This window comes from Sus scrofa, chromosome 4 (genome assembly GCF_000003025.6).
Source record: "Sus scrofa isolate TJ Tabasco breed Duroc chromosome 4, Sscrofa11.1, whole genome shotgun sequence".
In the NCBI taxonomy this organism is placed as follows: Eukaryota; Metazoa; Chordata; class Mammalia; order Artiodactyla; family Suidae; genus Sus; species Sus scrofa.
This window is the reverse complement of record NC_010446.5, coordinates 102,791,129-102,813,570: the sequence shown is the minus strand read 5'-3', so window position 1 is coordinate 102,813,570 and position 22,442 is coordinate 102,791,129. Positions and strand designations below refer to the sequence as shown.

The 22,442-nt window shown below is 40.9% G+C and overlaps 1 protein-coding gene across 1 annotated transcript in view; it reads right to left on the bottom strand.

Moving 5' to 3' along the window:
* SPAG17 (sperm associated antigen 17) overlaps positions 1-22,442 on the bottom strand; it is a 229,749-nt gene that overhangs the window by 12,643 nt on the left and 194,664 nt on the right. Inside the window, 9 exon segments of the mRNA XM_021089972.1 lie at positions 4,027-4,163; positions 11,578-11,709; positions 13,519-13,593; positions 13,596-13,620; positions 14,603-14,702; positions 18,497-18,544; positions 19,207-19,306; positions 21,475-21,520; positions 22,305-22,418. Coding sequence (XP_020945631.1) covers positions 4,027-4,163; positions 11,578-11,709; positions 13,519-13,593; positions 13,596-13,620; positions 14,603-14,702; positions 18,497-18,544; positions 19,207-19,306; positions 21,475-21,520; positions 22,305-22,418 — 777 coding nt within the window.

Sequence of the window (22,442 nt, the reverse complement as noted above, 5' to 3'; positions counted from 1 at the left end):
TGCAGATGAAATACTATGCATAAGGAATCCTAAAGATGTTACCAAAAAACCAGTAGAACTTTGTAATGAGCCACATTTTAAGGATATGGATTACACGAGTATATGCATTTATCAAAACTCAGCAAATACACACTTAAGATAGTGCATTTTATTGCATATAAATTTTATATTAAAGGAAAATATAAACAAATATTGAACTCTAGGTAATGATGTGCATGTTTATTTATGGGCAAATGTAGTAATATCTGCAATTTACTTTTAAGCACACCAAAAACAAGGTGAATTAATGAACAGATATGTGGTAAAACAAATATAATATTATGGACAGAATCTACAAAACACATGCATAAACACAATTAGAACTGATGACAATTCAGTAAAGTTGAGGATACAAAATATACAGATATATCTATTGCATTTTTATACACTAATAATGAACTATCAGAAAAGGAAATTAGGAAAACAATCCCATTTACAATTACACTGAAAGAATAAAATACCTAGGAATAAATCTAAACAAAGAGGTAAAAGATTTGTACTCTGAAAACTACAGGACACTGATGAAAGAAATTGAAGACAACACCACAAACAAATGGAAAGATATACGAGATTTATGGATTGAAAGAACGCTGTTAAAATGACAGTACTGTCCAAGGAACCTACATATTCAATGCAATCCCCATCAAAATACCAAGAGCATTTTTCACAGAACTATATGAAATAATTCTAAAATTTCTATGGGATACAACAGATCCTTAATAGCCAACACAATCTTGAGAAAGAACAACAACACTGGAGGTTTCGTGTGCTCTGATTTCAAACTATACTACAAAGCTGGGGTAATCAAAACACCATGGTACTGGCACAAAAAGAGGCACATCAATGGGACAGAATAGAGAGCCCAAAAATTAACCCAGGCTTTACTGGTTAATCAATTTACGACAAAGCAGTCAAGAATATACAATGGGGAAAAGATAGCCTCTTCAATAAATGATGCTGAGAAAACTGGATAGCACCATGCAAAGTAATCAAACTGGACTACTTTCTCACACCATATACAAAAGTATTCAAAATATATTAAATATTTAAATGTAAGACCTGAAGCCATAAAATTCCTGGAAGAAAACATAAGCAGTATGTTCTTGACATCAATCTTAGTACCTTTGTTTCCTCAAACAAGGGAAACAAAAGCAAAAATGAACAAATGAGACTACAACAAACTAAAAAATTTTGCACAGTGAAGGAATCTATCAATAAAATGAAAAGACATCCTACTGAATGGCAAAATATATTTATAAACAAGATATCTGATAAGGGGTTAATATCCAAAATATACAAATAACTCAAACAACTCAACATCAAAAAACCAAATGACTAAAAAAAATGGGCAGAGGACATGAATAGACCATTTTCAGAGAAGACATACAGATGGTCAATAGACACATGAAAAGATGCTCAACATCACCAATGATCAGGTCAATGCCTATCAAAACGACTATGAGATACCACATCGCATCATCAGAATGGCTATCCCTCAAAAAGACGACAAATAACAAGTGTTGGCGAGGATGTGGAGAAAAAGGAACCCTTGTGCACTATTGATGGGACTGTAAATTGATGCAGCCATTACTGAAAACAGTATGGAGATTCATCAAAAAATTAATAGAAACTGCCATACAATCCAGCAATTTCACTTCTGGGCATTTACCGAAAGAAAACAAAAATAATAATTAAAAAATATACATATCCACACCAATGTTCATTGCAGCATTATTTAAAATAACCAAGATATGGAAGCAACGTATATGTCTTTTGATAGATGAATGAAGATGTGATATATATAAATATAGATAATATATATAAAAAAGGAAATTTTGTCATTCATGATAACATGTATGGACCTAGAAGGAATTATGCTAAGTGAAATATTTCAAAGAAAAAGAAAATATTGTATCATGTCACTTATATGTGAAGTCTAGAAAACAAAATAATCAAAACAAAATGAAAACAGACTCATAGATACAGAGAACAAACAGGTGGTTGTCAGAAGGGAGGAGGTGAGGGGTACAAAATAGGTAAGGGGATTAAGAGGTACCAACATCCAATTATAAATAAGGCATACAGATGTAGTATAAGGAATATGGAAAATAATATTGTAATAACTGTATAGGACAGGTGGTTACTAGATGTATGGTGGTGACTGATCATTTCATAATGTATGCAAATGTCAAATCACTATGCATTTATGAAATAAATGAAAATATTTAATAAAATAATATTGAAAATAATATAATATAATATATTATTATATAATATAATATTGTTATGTCAACTATATTTCAATTTAAAAAAGAAAAAAGCCTGTCACCAGAGGGAAACAACTGCTTGGCTGGAGAAGGAAATGATCATTCATGGTCTATCGAATCCTTACCACAGCACTGTAAGGAGGTATTTTAGGCTCTGGTTTAAGGATAAAGAAGCTAAAGTTCAATGACTGGAAAGACATATAACCTACTCATCAGTGGCAGGGTAAAGTCTCAAACTCAAGTTTGCCTAATTCTGAAGTTCATGCTCTTTCTTCTGTGCCAATGATTATCAAACTTGAACCCCATCAGAATCACCTGAGGACTGGTTAAGCCATCAATTGCTGTCCCCACTCCCAGAGTTTCTCCATCAGCAAATCTGGGATGGGGTGGGGTAGACAGTAGTTAGGCGGGGAGGGGAAGGGTCTACACAGATCAAGAAAACCTGCTCTGAAGGGGAGCACAGTCTCCAGAGGACGCTTTAAGACACTGGTTTCTGACTCCCCCCCCCGCATTTCTCCATCAGGACATCTGGGATGCGGCCCATGAATCTGCATTTATAACAAGGTCTCAGGTATGCCAATGCTGCCAGTCAGGTAATAGCACATGGAGGACTACTGCCTTAGGTTGTTATTTTCCAGGTTGGCAGCACTGACCTCACCTGGGAGCTTGTTAAAAACTGCAGAATCTCAGGCCCCACAATGGACCCAGTGAGTCAGAATGTGTATTTTAACCAGATGCCCAAACAACACATGTGCACATTAAAATTTGAGAAGCACTCCTATCACATCACTTATATACACTGCAATAAACTGTCCAGTGGCAATGAATACTGTGTGCCGTGAAATGTCTAAAGGATATCTATCGAGACTTGATTGGTAGGCTCAAGAATGGCTTTCCAACAGAGCTGAGATGGAATGTTAATCTTAGCAGCTCTGAGGAAGGGGCCTGGTATTTTTTAAAGAACTAAGAGGAGTTCCCGTCGTGGCGCAGTGGTTAACGAATCCGACTAGGAACCATGAGGTTGCGGGTTCGGTCCCTGCCCTTGCTCAGTGGGTTAACGATCCGGCGTTGCCGTGAGCTGTGATGTAGGTTGCAGATGTGGCTCGGATCCCCTGTTGCTGTGGCTCTGGCTCTGGCGTAGGCCGGTGGCTACAGCTCCAATTCGACCCCTAGCCTGGGAACCTCCATATGCCGCCGGAGCCGCCCAAGAAATAGCTAAAAAGACAAAAAAAAAAAAAAAAACAAAAAACAAAAAACAAAAAAAACTAAGAGAAGCCTACAGTGGGTGAAGTGTAGTGAGTTTGGGACAAAATGAGGGTAAAGTAGCAAATGCAGCCATGCCTTGTAGTCATGCTAAGTCATCTGGATTTTATCCTGAGTCTTGGGAAGGGCATCCAAAGATCCCCTGAGCCAGTAGTGTGCTGGTAAACTGGCTCTCTGAAAAGAACCTTCGTCAGTAGCATTTGCCAATATCTATGGCATGGCTGACTGCAAGCTAGTGAAGGGTCAACAGCTGGCTCATAAAATTCTTCTCTTCAGCCTGTATGAGCTGGTTCCAGGAAAGCACTGCCTTAGTTTATCCCTGTGTGATCTGATCATGTTGAGATGGTTTATATAGCAAATAGCTGTACACTGTGGCTGGAAATCCATCACTTTAATCAGCCAGAAATACATGAAACACTACCTGGGTCTGGGAAATTTCTTCCCATCTCTGTTTTACCTTTGCGAGAGGTTGAGACTTGGGCTTGGCGCTCTGCAAATAGTGAGGCAGCTTCACTTTCTCTTTCCTTGCTTGTCCTGCCACATCCTGCAGCAATGACTGGGTTGGAATTTTCACGGGCACACACGATTCTGGTTCTATCAGAGAAAACATTGAAATTATACCATGTAGACATTGTTTCCAAGGGCATTCAAGGTCAAACTAAAGCACAGAACACAAAACCAACTTGAGAGACTCTTCTTTCCTTCTTAAAGAGCTTGTTGACAGGAACAAAGGCTTTTTCTTAACTCTAGTGTTCTGTCTTTACATTTTGCAAAGAGATTTTACCTGAGATGAGTCCTCACAACAATTCTATGAGATGCCCAGGGCAGATGCTATTGGCATCACCTTTTTTACATAAATGAAGGAAATCAGATTCTAAGAAGTCGAGTGACTTGCCCGTGGATCAACGAGGTATATATAGATCATGAAATTGTTGACTCTCAAAGGTTTCTTTTTAAAACTAACATGGAAAAAAAAATCTTCAGCATTTCTTTGTTTCAACGAGTAAATTTATAGTTCAAAAAAGTGGTGTAGCAATTACAGATAAATTAAACCAGGGAATTAAATCCTCTGATCACTAAATTTGGTGACAGAGTGAGCGAAAGTCAATAATCGGCACAGCTGCTGCTGTATGTATTCTCTGAATATCCAAGAGGTCTAACTAAGAATTGTGCTTAGGTCAGCATATTTAAACATCTTTTCTTGAATCAGATCATCCAGAGAGGAAAGGAAAGGGAACCAATGGGATATTTGATTGTCACTGTCTGCAGGCAAGTACCACTCGTATTGTTTTCACACAGAGCATCTCAGCTCATTCTCATAAAGTCCTCTGAGCTGAGGGTTACAGTAACTGTAATCTTTTATGCTCAGCACTCTCCCCACCCCGCAACCCAATCCTTCCATGCATACTTCTCGTGCCACAGCATCCCTGGCCCCAGCCATCAGGTTGGTACATGACCCATCCAAAGCCAAGGATATTCACTGGGATATTTCCACTGTAGCTGACAGGGCTGATCCCATCTCGCCCATTGGGTTACATATCTGAAAGAAACAGAATCCTGGACCTCTCTGGTCACATCCCTGCCACATGGACAGAGCCTGTCCTTTGGAGGAGAGGGTCAAACAAACAGGGACAAGCAGGGATGTGACAACATGGAGGGAGGGAGGATGCCCAGGGAGACAATCAGATGCAAACGGTCTCCTAAAAAGCCTCAGTGTCTGCATCCAGCCATCCCTGGGCTGGCACCATAGCCACATCTTTACGTGGTTTGCTTTGAACACCAATAAATACCACCCACTCCCTGGCATTTTTGTTGTTGTTCAGTGAATTTGAGTTTCAGTTCTCAAACTGAGGAGTCCTAACTAATGTAATATTAGTTCTTTTTTACACATGGGGAAACCGAAATTTGTTCGAGAAATTGAAAAGTGGCAGGGCTGGAATGTGTGCCCAGGTGTGTCAGATTCCACAAGGGGCACACTCCTGATAGTGTGAGATAACAGAAAATGCACATTGGTCTCTGCCCCTGGTTCCCAGCACAGAGCTCCTAAATCCCTCGTAATTTCCTAAGTGATCAGAGTGCTAGGAGCATCTTTTGTTTTACTATTTGGTCTGTGACTCTGATTCCTGACAGAGGGCTCCTAAATCCTTTGGGACTTCTTGGGTAATAGAAGTGTCTTTTGACATGAATGAGGTAATTCTTGGTGGGCTCCTGGACAGCATCAGGATGGAGGCTGGTCACCAGAAAGACCAAGCCATGACTAGAAGCTTGGGACTTTCAGCTTCACCCCCTATCCTCTGGGAAGGAGAGAGGACATGGAGAGGAAGTTAGTCATGCTTGCATGAGGAAGTCTCCTCAAAATTCCTGCAGTACAGGGTTCGGGGCGCTTCCAAGTTGGTGAGCACATCCACATGCAGGAGGCTGGTGCACCCCAAAGCCACAGGGACAGAAGCTACTGTGCTGAGCACTTCCAGACCTTGCCCCATACACCTCTTCCTCTGCCTGCTCAACTATGCCATTTATCATGTCCCTTCTTCTATAATAACATATGAGTTCTGTGAACTGTTCTGGCAAATTATTGAACCATAGGAGAAGGTCACGGAAACCCCAATTATAGCTGACTGCTCAGAAACACAAGGGACAATCCAGGCCTACGACTGGCATCTGAAGTGAGAGGGACAGCCTTGTCTGTGCTAACCCTGGTTTGTAGCAGAACTGAACTGAATTGTAGGACACCCAGCTGGTGTTGCAGAATAGCTTGGTGTGAGAAAAACCCATGCACTTCTGGTCACAGAAGTGTTCTTTCTGTTTGAGTCGTGAGTTTTTTCTAGACAACTACTCAGTGCGTCCTAAATTCATCTGTACATCATAATCCCTGGAAAAATAGAGACTCCCTAGCCATATGCCAGACAAGCCATATTTCAGACCAGAACAGAGTCTGAATTCTGAGGATGAAGCTCAGAGAGAACGTTTTAGTTCATTTATTCCCTGCAGTCACTACTGCCTATGCAGGCAACCATACTAATAGCTTGATGTATCTTTCTGCTTATATTCTTACCATATATGTATTACTATTTTATATGAATACATTTTACCAAATAATCACTCAGACTATTATTAATAATAAATACTGATATGGCATTTTTCATGTGTCAGGCACTGGTGCAAAGATTTTACATATACTAATTTATCTCAAACCCTAGGATGTATATACCTATTATATTCTCTTTACAAAAGAGGAGAAGGAGAGAAAGAAAGGTTAAGCAGTATATCCAATGTAACAGCTATTATATAAGGAGTCAGGTGGAGCCTGTATAAATCATTCTATAAGTCACATTATATATATGTGTGTGTATATATATGTATATGTGTATGTATATGTATATATATATGTCATTATATGTTATTATTACAAGTCATAAGCCACTATAAGGATCAGGTAGAGCCTTATCTCTGCTCTGTATTATATGCCTCCCCTAATAGACAGGTTACCATCCACTGAACTACCCAGGGCTGCCCCAGGGATTAGGGGATGGAGGCAGCTGGCTACCAGCTGATACAAAGGTATTTTAATATTTAAACAACTGGGATGGTCCAACTAGTGGTATCATCTGAAATTGGACTGGGACCTGACCCAACTGAAGAACCAGTAATGGTTCCCTGTTTCTATGCTGAAACCAACTGCAGTATTCATGCGCAATCATGTTTTTTTTTTGTTTTTGTTTTAACTTCCTCTCAGAGCACAGCTTTATTTCCTTTGTCTCTGAGCATGGCACAGCTGTGGGTAGAGTGTACTTCTCTGCACCGTTGACTCTGAGCTTGGCCATAGGACTTGTTTTGACCCAAAAATGTATGTATATGTGCCCCCCCCCCCAATTCAGAGCAGAGGCTAAGGGCAGCAGCCTGCAATCCATCTCTCCTGAGCCACCTCACTGGACCCTCAGCCCCTCAGCATGAGGACAGCCAGCCACGGAGGACAGTGCTCCTTCAGGGAGAGAGCAGAATAACCCGAGCTCTCCCTACGGCCGGTAGTGAGCTGGGAAAAGCTTAACAACTGCCTCCCTGGAGAAAGGATGGCACACTTTGCACATGTGTGGCACTGAGCATGGGGTTGGGAAGAAGCAGCACCATCAGATCTCAGGGGCCCTGGTGCCAACCCCAGTTCATGCTGCCTGCAGTATGGAGCCATGACTGCATAGTCAGCCAGTGCACAGCCCCCAGCACTGGTTATTCAAGCAACTATAGGATCTATGATGTGTTATCACAGCAAACACTGACAAGTTCATTTTATTTCACAAAATCCAAATCTCCTCTAGCTGACTCTACTGTGTTTTCCAAACATTATCTGGTACTATTACCAAATAAGAATACTCTGATCTATACATTGGTTTCCAGTTCATTTCATTTCTTTTTTTTTTTTTTTTTTTTTTTGTCTTTTTGTGATTTCTTGGGCTGCTCTCGCGGCATATGGAGGTTCCAAGGCTAGGGGTATAATCGGAGCTATAGCCTCCGGCCTACACCACAGTCACAGCAACGTGGATCCAAGCCACGTCTGCAACCTACACCACAGCTCACGGCAATGCCAGATCCTTAACCCACTGAGGGAGGCCAGGGATCGAACCCACAACCTCATGGTTCCTAGTTGGATTCGTTAACCACTGCGCCATGACGGGAACTCCTCCAGTTCATTTCTACTCAGGCTTTGAACACTTTCTTTTTTGTTTTCCTTCCCTTCCTGTGGAGGGCACTGAATAAAACAGCAAATACAGAGTCGAAAAGCTCATGATCTGGCCCTGGTGCAATCCAAAATTTGCTGTACGATTTCAGATGTTGCTTGACTTTTTCTAGGTGTCAGTTTCCTCAAGTGAAATGAGGGTTGTCTCGGGTGATCCGGTCTTAAATCTTAAAATCTATGCAGTTTATTTATTCTTTAAGACTATCTCTCCCATTAAAGCTTTCCCCACTGCTGTCTTCATCTCTTCCTACTCTTGGCTTTGTTTGACTTTATTGTTTTGATCAAAATTTAATTTTCCACTTAGAGTGGAATTACAATATTGTCTTTTGTCTTAGGTATCTCAGTGTGTACGTGTTCCCTTTATTTCAAAACAATTTTTTTCCTCCTTCAAACACTCCCATTCCTTTGAAGCTCCTGCCATGAGACTGTTTTGCCTACGACGTCTCTAGTAGCTGCTACTTACTGACCTCAATCATTCCCTTGATTCACTGCAGATCCTGACACTTGGGATGGTCTTCCACTTCATCTCTGTGGGTGACATCCCCTAGATGACCCACCCAACACCCTGTCCTCTCTGATTCTCCCTCACCCTGTTTCGTCATCTTCTTCTCTGTCTCGGAAACTCCCATGGTCACACCTTGGCCCTTGCCAACACCAATAATTCTACCACTTTCCAAGTCCCTGTTTCGAGCTGCCTTCTCTAGATCACTGTCTCTTTTTCTTTTAGCTTATTGCTCTATCATATCTGTCAAGCAATTATTCGACCGCCTTAAGACCTCTAATCAATGGACACTTGCCACCTTAAACAATCAGTCACCCCTTCTTGTTTTGCTTTCCTGTTTCTCTGGAATGGATTTTATGTTCTATCATTAGAGTCATTCCTTTGACATCGGACTTGCTCATCTTTCCAATACCAAACATATCAACCCACTAGCCCACATAGAGAGTAGTATTCTTTCCACTCTCTCTGTCATTGTGGAAGATGTGACCATATGCACACCCAAGGTCAACTCTGCCACTCAGGCTTTGCCCCAAATGTCATGTTCTCTCACCTTCTTTAACACCTTGCTGTCCTTCAATTAGGCCCTTTTCTCCTGTACCCTAAGTTCTCGTTTGCTACAGAATCATCATTGTTTGCAAATCAACATGCTCTATTTCTCATTTTAAAAAAACCTCTCCTTGGTCACACATCTTCCAGCTGCAATGCCACTTCCTTATTCTTTTTAGCAAAACTCTTGGATACAGCTCTGTATTATGCTGCTGCTGCTGATTCCTCTTCAGCCATTCTGTACATAATCCACTTGAGTTGGCTTGGGTCTCCTCCGTGCCCTGGAACTGCTCTTGTCTAGGTTGCTAGTGACTGTCCTCTGACCTAATCCCCTTGGCATTCTTTATCTCACTCAACTTTCAAGGAACATTCGATACAGTTGAAACACTCAGTGATTTTCATGCTCTTGTGTTTCTCCTATCTTGTTGGCTTTTTCTTCTTAGTTGCCTTTACGGGCTCCTCCTCTGCCTGATTTTGACATTCCACAATTTGCCATAGGCAGTGGTTCTTAAAACTTGATCCTACATCAGCAACATCAGCACCACCTGGACACTTGTGACAGCTACCAATTCTCAGCCTCACATTACTTAACTTAGGATCACCCTTGATTTCTCTTATTTATTTCTCACCCCTACATCTAATTGACCAGCAAGCTCTGTTGGCTCTACCTTCAGGATATATTTCCAATTAATTTGCTTCTCACCCTCTCTACCTCGAGCCTCTCTGTCCAGGTCTCTGTGCACGCTCATGTGTATCTTCTGTTGCTTCCCCCTGTTCCACTTTCCCCACGCCTCCCTTCCCTTGCCACAAGCTACTGTCCACACAGCTACAAGTATACATTAGTCATGTCATTACCCTGCTCTAAACCTTCCAGTGGTGTTTGAACACAACTCCACTTAGAATAAAACTCAAAGCTCCCTATGCAGTGTCACTGGATCTCATTTCTGCCCCTCTCTGACCTCAATTTCTTCTACCTGCTCTGATGCCCATTTTCTTCCAGCTCCATGCCTTACTTTCATTTTTTTTTCTTCCCTCAGGTCCTTCATATTTGCTGTTCCACCACCTGGAATATTCCTTTCCCCCAGTCTTTGCATGGCTGCCTCCTTCTTGTCCTCCTGTCTCAGTTCAAATGTCCCATCGAAGAGGGACCTTCTAAACCCCCTAAGGAAGGTTGTCCTTCTCCCCAAGACATTCTCCATACATTATACTGTTACATTATGTGACACCACTTATTATAATCTCAACTTATCTCATTTATTTGTTTACTTATTTATTGTCTGGGTCTATCTACAGTATGTTCAGCTCCATATGGCTTGCAGGGCTTCTTAACTGCTGTATTTTCAAGCCTAGAAGAATGTCTGGCATACAGCAGGCACTGAGGAAATCACCTTCTAAATGAGTAAATCTTATAGGAGAGATTAAGATTAAAGTCAGGAAGGCAAAAGGCTTGTGTAAGTTAAATCTCACTGTAAATGTTGCAAGATGCTCTGTAAGAGGCAACTAAGACCCATCAGCACAGTCCCATCTCGCTTTCAATATGGAACCTGCCCACAGGAATCAAAGGGTACGAATTTATCTATGCAAGTTAAATTACTTTCCCTTCCTTCCTCCTTCCCTCTCTTCCTGCCTTTTTTTTTTTTTACCAACTGAATTATCTGAATTAATTTCAGTGAAACCAGGGTGACGTGACTCTATGGGGACTGGATATTATTCCATAGTGGTCCATACTTCAGTTTCTGCTGCCCCAGTAAGACGATGGATGTGCTATGTAAGACAGAGACAACATCTTATGTTTCTCTTCTAGCACCTGTAGACCAAGGAAGTACTGAAATGAAAGGCAAATCTATGCCCAACTATCAATTACCGGCTGCTCATAAAAAGCTACCAGGTTCTTGACTTTCAGTAAATCACATAAGCTCTTAGAACCATGAGGGATAAAATAAAATAATAAATGATTCAAAAAAAGAAGACATAAAATAACACATCTAAAAGAAAATCTGTCATTTCTTTCATTAAATTTTGGACTTGTAATCATTCACAAAATATTTCTGAGATACTCTGATGTGCTAAGAAGCCTTACAAAGTTCCATAGGTTCAGGATCCTTGACCCACTAGAATTTTTTCTGTAACCACAATCCATATCTCAGCCCCAGGGCAATCTCCCATACTCTAAAAAGACGTGATATTCGGTTTTGAGCAACAGTAGATAAAGCAAATGACTGCCGTACCTTTGGTAGATTCTGTTAAATTTTCAGTTTGTTTCTGACTGTCAGACTCTTTGATATTCATAAGGTTATCTGATTTTGGAAGATTAAGCATATCTGAGGATTCCTGTTCTGAAACTTTATTTTTCTGGGAATCTAAAAAAAAAAAAAAAAACAAAAAAAAAAAAAACCCAAAGCAAATGTTTTAAAATGACATTCTGAACAATGATACAATGACTATAGTGTTTGTATTATTCTTTACAATGAACAAGGTACCTTTCCCCCACCCTCTACAGAAAGACTAAATGGAAACAAGCCATTAAGAGGCCAGGATTCTTCATAATATGGTTCTATGTGTGCCAGTGAAAAACAGGACAGTATTCCTAAGGCTCACACTGTCTAGTTGGTTCTTTCTGGCCTTAAACACAGAGTAGTTGTTATCTATTTTTTTTTCAGTAGTTGTTATCTTATTGGGTTATGAAACTTTTACCTGACAAGAGTAATTGAGATGTGATTTTTTTTTAAGTTTCCAATCTTAAATCCATTTACTACCATGAAAATGTTTCTCTTTATTAAAATGCACTCTAGGAAATCAGTGCAATATGAAACAAACATTTAAAGTAGACATATCAAAATCAAGGGAGCAAAGAAAAGTTGGTTGGAGAACAGGGCATTCACATGGTCTCCAGGTATCTCACATGTGACCTGCTAATTATAAGCAGGAGAATGTGCCTACATATCAAAGACTGGGGATACAAACACATTCTACTTGTGTTAAATGATGGTGGCTGCCTGGAGATCTGTGCTGAAAAAACGGTGGCCTCACTCCCTTTCAAAGGGAAGTGGGCGTGATTGGCTTGTGCCGTCCGTGCAGGATGCAGGTGGCAGCACAAGCACCATCCACCTTCATCCCTGATTTCACCCATCACATTTACAAGTCATGGTTCCAGCCTTTGCTTTGCAAACCCTGTGGTTATTGGATGTCTCCTTTGGCTGTGCTCATGCCAGGCAGCTAAATGTGTGGCACTTGTATTGTACGGTAAAAAATCCCTCTATCTGGGTGTTTTAACAACCCAGTTTATTAACGAGAAGCACTAAATTTCATTTCATCCCTAAATTCTTCAACAGGCATCGCCGGAAACAAAGACATTCTCCTCTACGCCCACAACACCATCATCACACCCAAGAAGACTTCCCACAACGTCCTCTAATCCAGAGTCCCTAAATCAAACGCAGGCAGTTGCTCTGAAATATCATCTATAGCTGTTTTTTCTTAATCCAGCATCCAAAATGTATGAATCACAAGTAGTTTCTAATGCCTCTTTCATCTCTTTTAATATAGAACAATCACCCCATCTTTTAAAATCTTTTTAATGACACTGACTTTTTTGAAGCGTCCAGGTCGGTTGTCTTGTAAAACGTCTACATTCTAGATTTGTCTGATTGTTTCCTTTTGATTAAATCCAGGGTAAGGATTTCAGGCGAGAATTCTACACAGGCCCTGGGAATTTCATATTCATTATATGAGAAGGCATCTAATCCTAGGTTGTCTCATGATTGGTGCAAGTGTGATCACTTGGTTAAGGTGAAAATGTCATCTCCCTGTAAAGGCACATTCTCCTGCTTATAATTAGCAGGTCACATGTGAGGCGATACCTGGAGACCATGTGAATGCCCTGTTCTCCAACCAACTTTTCTTTGCTCCCTTGATTTTAAAATTAGTCAGGTTTTCTTAATGCTTTTTAGCTTAATTTTAAGCATACAGGATGAAAACTAACTTTTATTTCCATCTTAGTTTCCTCGTATATAACTCAGTCAAATCTGTAATAAAGCAGTCACAGGAGGTTGGGTCATTAGCTATGACTGAGAAAAAGTGGTTGGAACTAGTTATGTTCTAAGGTGCCACAATTAAGTATTCTTTATTTAATCATATTAACAGGAATAAGAGCTACATGAACACATTACCTGGAGGAAGACTGGAGGTATTCTGAACAGCTGATTTGCAAGCATCCTCATTTTTCTTTGTAAGAGGAGGCAAGTTTTTGAAAGGGCGTCCAGATAACCACACTGAAAGGAAAAAACCAAAGCCTTATTTTACACACGGCTGGAAGGCAACTGCCACAATCATGTGAGCAATGATGAAAGCATTTTTTTTTCAAGGCCCTGAAAAGAAAGTTTGCAAACTATAAGTTTTTCAGGAGACTGATTAACTCAATTCTAGATTTTGTCTGGAATTTTTTTGTCAGGGAGCCTCTGGTTAATAACAGCATCTGGGATTTTCAGAGAAGCACAGGGAGTTCTGAACACATGACAATACCCCCTCTGCTTGGGAGTTTCAAGGTTTCACAGAAGAGGAGAGAAGTGCTCTGCCCCAGGGGCTTCCGAGAACTCACAGTCTCTCAGTGTTGCCTCTGCAGCTGATGGGCAGGTCATTTTAATAGAATAAAACCTTCAAAATGGGATTTATCAGAGGATAATACCAATAGGGACAATGTAACCCAGAGAAAGGCTTAAAATAGATGGGAGAAGGTAATTAATATCGATAATACCGAGTTTCTGTGTCGCTCAGAAGGTTAAGGACCTGGCATTGTCACTGCAGTAGCTCGGGTCGCTGCTGTGGTGTGGGTTTAATCCCTGGCCTAGAAACTTCCACATGCTGCAGGCATAGCCAAAAAAGAATAGTGATAATGCAAGGCAGAAAGGTGGAACTGTAGTAATACGTAAGTATTATATGCAGTAATACATAAATATTACATGTGTGTAAATATATAAACATATAATACACAAATATTATATATGTAAACAGATATAATAAACATAATACATAAATATATATTATATAAATATTAAATTACGTAGTAATACATAAATAAAATTTCTTCTCATATGTTTGTAAGGACACATGGATTTGAAGAGTATGAGTTAGTTGGGTTGATGATTGAAGCAAGAAACAAACAACTTTAGGAAAGGTAGTTATGTTAATAGCATAGGCATTGTATCAATATTTATGAAGACTCTTATTCAATTTTTGTTAATTACATTCAATTACCTGAGATTGATATGTCTTGCTCAGTTCAGATTTGAAGTAGGGTGATATTACTTTGTTCCGAATTTCTGTTAGATAATTTTGTGTTTTTTCAATTTCCTTCCTGGTTGATATTCCATAATGATGCAAGACAGACACAGAATATTTTAAAATGTTATTTGTGTTTTAGCTCTAAATCCCACAAAAAATGTGGATCATTAACAGTAAACTAATAAGAATAAACTTGCATTTTTGGGTCAACTTGTTTTAGTTTATTTTCTGCTTCATCTACAATCAGTACTTCAGAAATCAGACTTTTGTATAAGATGGGGAATAATGATACCACCTGGCAGTTTGATTTTATAGTCGGTCTCAAAAGGCTACAAAGCACATGGTTGACCTTTTTGGATGTCTCTCCATTTCTCTGTGGTTTAACTGCCAACTGGGTTCTACTGACTTCTACAATTGCAGTAGCCATGGTAACAAAAACTAAAAAAACCTGGGGAATGAATGGCTTATGAATCATGTGATTAATGATCACAACGTAAAATAAAAGCAATCATAATACTCCTGCTAGTTGTCATTCCAATATCAGAACCTGTGTTGGGGAGCAATATTCCAGCTACAGACCACACCTCCCAGCCCTCCTTATATATAGGGATAGCCAATGAGATGTAAACGGAAGCCACTGGGTAAGACTCGAGGAAGCTTTTAAAGAGGGCTAACTCAGCTGGAAGGCTTTCCTTTGTCCTTGCCTAAACTCCTTTCCTACTTGCAACTATGAGATAACCTTGAGGATGGAAGTCATGTGCTAACAATGATGGAACAGAAAAAAGGAAGGACTCTTAGCTCCTGATGACGCTGTGGCTCTGCCTAGCACAGGCTGCCCGCTTCTGACTTCTTTCACATTTGAGAAAATTAACTTCTTTCTTGTAAAAGCACTGATTTGGGGGTTGTCTGTTAAATGCAGCTGAACCTAGCCCTGTCTGGAAGAGTTTTCATTTTTAAGTGCTTATTGCACGCCTGGAATGTTCCACAGTACTTTACATTGAATCGTGCAATAACTCCATGAGTTATTATTCTTACCCCCATTTTATTGGTCAAAAAATCAAGGTGTAAGAGTTCCTGCTGTGGTACAGTGGGTTAAGAATCCAACTGCGGCAGCTTGGGTCACTACAGAAGCATAGGTTTGATCCCCAGCCTAGCACAGTGGTTAAAGGCTCCAGCGTTGCTGCAGCTGCAGTGTAGGTCACAGCTGTGGCTCAGATTCAGTCCCTGGCCTGGAATTTCCATATGTTGCAGGTGTGGCCATTAAAAAAAAAAATCAAGGGGTAGAGAACTTAAGTAACCTATTTAATCACATAGCTAGTAAGAGGTAAAGTTTGAATTAAAATCTAGTTGCCTGTCTCCATCCCCTGATCTTGATAAGTGCACATGCATGTCAGCCGTATGTGAACTGACAGAGATTGTACTTTAATCACTCTTATTTCATAGATAAGCAAAGTGAATTCTCAAGTCAATTTTTCTGACATAAACCAACCAGCTGGCATCATACAGTCTGTAAGTAATCAAACTGGAGAGGATTCTAGGTCTGCTGGCTCTAAGACCAGGGCTGCTTCTCTTACACTAAATGGTCTCGCTGGAAATACTCGCTGAATCCACTGTCTTATTTAAACAACTTGAATTTCTCATTAAAATATCTCTACTGCCTCAGATTAAATCTATGGCAGTTTGGCCACTGCCTACCACTCTCTTAAAACTGTTCTGGAGTTCCTGTCATGGCGCAGTGGTTAACGAATCTGACTAGAAACCATGAGGTTGCGGGTTCGGTCCCTGCCCTTGCTCAGTGGGTTAAGGATCCAGCGTTGCCGTGAGCTGTGGTGTAGGTTGCAGACGCGGCTGGATCCTGCATTGCTGTGGCTCTGGCGTAGGCCGGTGGCTGTAGCTCTGATTCAACCCCTAGCCTGGGATCCTCCATATGCTGTGGGAGCCGCCCGAGAAACGGCAAAAGACAAAAAAAAAAAAAAAAAAAAAAAAAGATACTAAAAGTGTTCTTACAAAAGAAATCAGTAAACCTTCCAACTAATAAGCCCAACTTCCTCTTTTCATTTTCCTTCTGATTCTTCCGGGCATCTGACCTTTATGGTCCACCTTCTATTTCCTTGAAACTTCCTCCCTCCTTAACGCCTCCTCCCCCATCCACTGTCCATGGCCAGCCCTTCTCTTTCTAGGACATACAGCTTATGTTTCACTTTCTTCTTCAAAAACTTTGGTTGGCTTGCCATTACCTACCTATGGGTTAAAGTTTGAATCTAAAAAATACACCAGACACTTGAATGTAACAAAGAGGCAGACTCAAGGATATAGAGAAGAAACTAGTGGTTACCAGTGGGGAGAGGACAGTGGGGGAAGGACAACAAATGGGTTGGGGATGAGAGGTACAAACTATTCAGTATAAAATAAGCCACAGGGATGGATTGTGTAACACAGGGACTACGGCCAATATTTTATAGTAACTATAAATGGAGCGTAACCTTTAAAAATGGTGCATCGCTATATTGTACATCTGCAGCTTATATAATATCACTGTAATGAACTGTCCTTCAATAAAAATGAAATGGTTAATGTTTCTAAAATTCAAAAAAAATGTGAATGGATGACATGTGCACATGTACATAATTCAAAAAGCATGAAAAAGTATCGAATGAAAAGGAAGCCCAACCTCTCCATCTCCTTGCTCACCAGTACTCCCCATCCCCAGGCTCTTGGCAGTTCTTTCGGGGAGATTCTTTAGGACAATCCAGACCTTCTACTTTGACATTTTATAGAGGGGCCCATGAGACCGAAGGTCTTATCTCACTGCTTCACCAGCACATTCCACACGGTAACCCAGACGTTTTAACGAAGAAGCATATTCATCCTGGGAGTCATTCTGGAGAGGAGCCACGCAAACGTGTACAATGGTACTAAACATACTACTAGACACTCCATAAATACAAGCTGGCTTCCTTTCTTTATGGCAAGAGGGCCCGGGTTAGAATCCTCAGACAGGCTTGAAAGGAAACCAAGCACACAATGGCTAGAGCACTTTCCTCATGTGCTTTGTAAGCATCCTTGGATGGCGATGACGATGCTCTGCATCGAGGTCTAGAACATTTACGAGCTTCTGAGAGTTACCCAAGCACAGGACGACCCGAGCGCTGTCGTGCTCATGAGAGACAGAGAGGATCTAATAATGGGCAAATGGGCTTCCTCAAAAGATAATAATGGCATTGCCCGAAAGATGAATGACCACTGGGCAGAAACATACAGAGATTTACAGGACAGAGAGGGGCCTGGATGGAGGGATCTTGCAACCTACCCCGTTCTAAAAGTCTACGACTCCACAACCCTGGGCCTTTTCACATGCTCCCGTATACTTCAGGATAGAATGGTTAGGGGACCTTTGACCGAAACTGTTCACCCCTGTCCAGGAACGATGATCAACTGTACGGGTTGTCTCATGATAGGAGATCCCAATAAGGAACAGGGAACTAACAAACCGCCTCCCGCTGAAGGAATGAGGGAGGAGACAACCCACCCCCCAGAATCCTCGGCGCTGGAATCCATCTTGACTGAGAGCCATGCCGGCTACAGAAAAGGACCCTGAGTCACTTCAAGTACGAGCCAAGCAAGACAATTGACTAGAGACAACCTGGAATTTAACCCCATTCCCATAAAACCGAAGACTGCGAGCCATGTGGCAGAGCCGTTCTCCTGGGTTCCTTTACCCTGCTGCTCTCTGCCCAGGCCCCCTTCCCAGTCAAGTCTTTGGCTTTGTTAGCACATATGTGTCCTCAGACAATTCATTTCCAAGAGTTAAGACAGGAGCCCATGCTCGGGGCCTGGAAGGGGTCCCCCTTCCTGCAACGGAATTACCTCTTTTGAGCTAACTTTTCCTTCCAGCGCTTTGTTACTTCTGTGTGCCTGCGTGAAAGGAAAAGTACAATGAAAAAGGACAGTGTTTTCAGCTCACAAACAATAAAAGAAAAATCCTCTCTGTCTAATAAATTGTTAACCCTGTGGACGGTGAGAGGCTGAGGTACTTATAACTCAGGGGGACCCTATGGGACCTTCCTGCCCCCATAGCCTCTGCTGTAGCTCCTCTCCAAGTGCCCAGATAACAGTATCTGAAGCTGTTGTATAAATGTGAAAATCGCCCCCACCAAAAGGAAGATGTTAATTGCTTGAGGACCTTGAGCACATAGCCCTCAGGAGCCCAAGGACTGATAATGACAACAACTGCCACGCTGCCCTCACCATCAGTCAATTAGTGCATCGTGCACAAGCTGATCACTTAGCCTGCGACCCCGCCTCCCTCGCCTGGCATTTAAAAATGCTTTACAATTTTTTTAAAGGGTTGTTTTGGGCGTTTGGAGGACATGAGTCAGCCATCTCCTTGCATGGCCCGGCAGTAAACTTTTCTGCTCCAAATCCCAACGGTTTGGTTTTTTGGCCTCACTGTGTGTTGGGCACAGGAACTTGCTCTAACATAACACTCGCAGTATGCACCTGCACCTTGCACCTCTCTACTTCCTCAGTCATTGTGTGCTCACGACTAATGGGAACACATTATTGGATCAGCTTACCTCCGTTTCTTTTCCGAGAAATCGGCATCAAACGTTTCTGATGGACGTTCTGGAGTACTAGCCAAAGACTGTTTGAATAGATCGGTGAGGTGGGCTGCAACTTTAAAAATAGATGCACTTCGCTTTTATCCTTATTTACAGCACAGCACACAGTCAGTACCCAGTTACTCATTTGAGATGTTTTCTAAGAGCCTCCCGTTAATCTAGCAAGTGTTTAGGAGACTCCCTAGGACCCAGCTGTAATACAACAGGAAACCAGGCACGTCTATGAACCATCCTAGTAGAAAACTCACATCTTACAGACAAAATATAAAAGGCAATGACACTTCTGTGTCCCACATCATCATCAGTGTTCTACCCCACAGGATTTCTTCACATCTGAAGCACCAAAACTTTTCAAAAAATGAAACATTTTATTGAAATCGTTTTTCTAAAAAACATATCTGAAGATCTGCCTCTAAGGATCTGAATATAATACAATTTATATGCATAAATGATCATGTTTGATGATGTGGGCAATGATTCTCAGAGTTCACACCACAGAACATGGTCTCAGTGGGATGTGAAGGGGAGATTAAAACAAGAAAAGAGCCTCCACGTGCCATGCTCTGTGAGTTTGGGAAACACTGATTCATACAATATGTTTCATGACTGGAGGCTTTTCTGGACCCTTAATTAATTCATGTCCTTTGTGGCTGTCTAAGAAAATAAGACAATACACAGCATTAGCCAAATGTAGTTTATCATAAAACTCATTTTTTTCTGCAGCCATCTATAGACCAGTGTTTTAGGAAGTTCTCTGGAGAGGGCTGACTTAGGATCACCACCGTTTCTGTGTCAGAGACAGCTGCAAACAGGCCAGACTCTGTTGACTCCTGCATCTGTTTGTCTGCATAAAAATACTTTTGGTTTGTCCTTCACTGTTGGGCAACTTGTATATTTACCTCAACAGTGATTGTTCCCTTGCACCAGAGGTTAAAAGTTCAAATGCTACAATGTTACCAGATAAAGGACATGGCAGGTACTTAAATTTGAATTTCGGATAAACAACAAATCATTGTTTAGTAAAAGCATGCCCCGCGTTGTTTTGGGACATCCTTGTAATACAAAAATTTTGGTGTTGGTCTGAAATTCAAATTTAACTGAGCCTTCTGTATTTTTCTTTGCTAAAACTGGCCACCCTGACATACGAGGCTGCCCTGGTAAAGAAGTGACAACAGGGTGTAAGGACAGGAAGACATCAAGGGTTGTGATGGATTCTTCTGTTCATGGCAGTTCTGACAGGGCATCAGCTAATCATCTTCAGCCACGTGTCACCATGTGGTAAGGAAAATTCAGATATACAAAACAACAAAAACAGGAGTTCCCGTCATGGCGCAGTGGAAACGAATCTGACTAGGAACCATGAGGTTGTGGGCTCGATCCCTGGCCTCCCTCAGTGGGTTAAGGATCCAGCACTGCCGTGAGTTGTGGTGTAGGTTGCAGATGCGGCTCAGATCCCGCATTGCTGTGGCTCTGGCATAGGCCAGCAGCTACAGCTCCAATTAGACCCCTAGCCTGGGAACCTCCATATGCCACGGGTTTGGCCCTAAAAAACAACAAACAAACAAAACAAACAACTGTGCAAGCCAACATTATGGGGGATACACAAAACACATCCGTGGCCTGAGGGGAACCTATGGCTGCCAGTTTCTGACTCTGGTTATGTGGCCAAAATGGAAAAGAAAATCCCAAACCACCAAGTTCTCCACTGCTTATCTTCTGTAAACTGAGAAACCATATAACTAAGTTTTTTGGGAATGTATATATCCCTAAATAAATATACTTTCCAAAAGTAGACTGTTTGGGCTACATATAGTATAAAGTAGTGAAAAGTTCTGTCATATCTGTGTAGTTGTTCCCAAGTTTTCTGTGTGTGTGTGTGCGTGTGCGTTGGGGGTAGAGTATTGGTTGGTTGACTGTTTCCTTCCTGTATGTTTGCTATTTTCTAAATACAAGTCAAGGCTAACTTAAAAGCCAAACATCAACTTTTTAAAATTCAACATATGATATTTGAAGGGGAATTAGAGGCAGTCATGGTTTCTAGGATCTCACAATTTAGGCAGGAAAATATGTAAATAAATCATTACGATACAACATGGACAATATGACAACAGAAATATGTACATGGTACTTTGCTATCAGATGAGAGAGTAACTGAGAACAGCCCTGAGGACCGTTCCTTTGAAATCCATAAATATTCTGCAGAAAAATATTAAATGTAGTTACCTTCCGTGACATGACTTTTTGTAGTTTCCTCCATTTTAGGGAAAGACTGAAATGAAGACAGAATTCCTTAGTGATGAGGATGATATTAATACAAAATCTGTTTAGAAGGACTCTCTACACATTCAAATTGATCTTTTCTGGAAATTACTATAAAATGAATTATTTTTTTAATGCCAATACAGAAAGTTACTTGAGTTTTTTAGCTGTATCTTTTACTTAGCGAATTTCTAAAAATGCAAATCACTTTAAGAGTAGAAATTGCTTTGGGAATTCCCATCGTGGCGCAGCGGAAACAAATCTGACAAGGACCATGAGGTTCTGGGTTCCATCCCTGGCCTTGCTCAGTGGGTTAAGGATCCAGCATTGCTGTGAGCTGTGGTATAAGTCAGATGAGGCTCGGATCCCGTGTTGCTGTGGCTATGGTGTAGGCTGGCAACTGTAGCTCCGACTGGACCCCTAGCCTGGGAACCTCCACATGCTGCAAGTGTGGCCCTCAAAAGCAAAAACAATAAAAATAAAAAAAGAGCAGAAATTGCTTTTTCTTTTGAGTTTCACTCAATTCTTACAACATTTCCATGAATGTCAGTTTCTCAGAAGGCAACAGAAACTTTTAAGAGCCTTCAAAATTATTTATGATCTAAGGAAAAGCCTATCTGGAAAAGTTGATGTATATAAGGAATTGGCATTCTGAAGAAATAAGAAATTATAAGAAGGGGAGCAAAGGCTTCATAGAAGTGACAGAAATAGCTAGTATTTATAATACTTATCTCAAAGCACTTAATATTGAAACAACAGTACAAACACTGGTGTATTAAACATTTCTTTCTCACCATAACCAGCTTGAGGAGATCTGCAGCATTGCCTCTTTCTTCCTTAGTTCTGGAATCTTTAACTGTCATTTCCTGCAGTTCTTCTTCTTTCTTTAGAATATGGTTTATATAATCCTAAATCAGCACAATAAAAGAAAC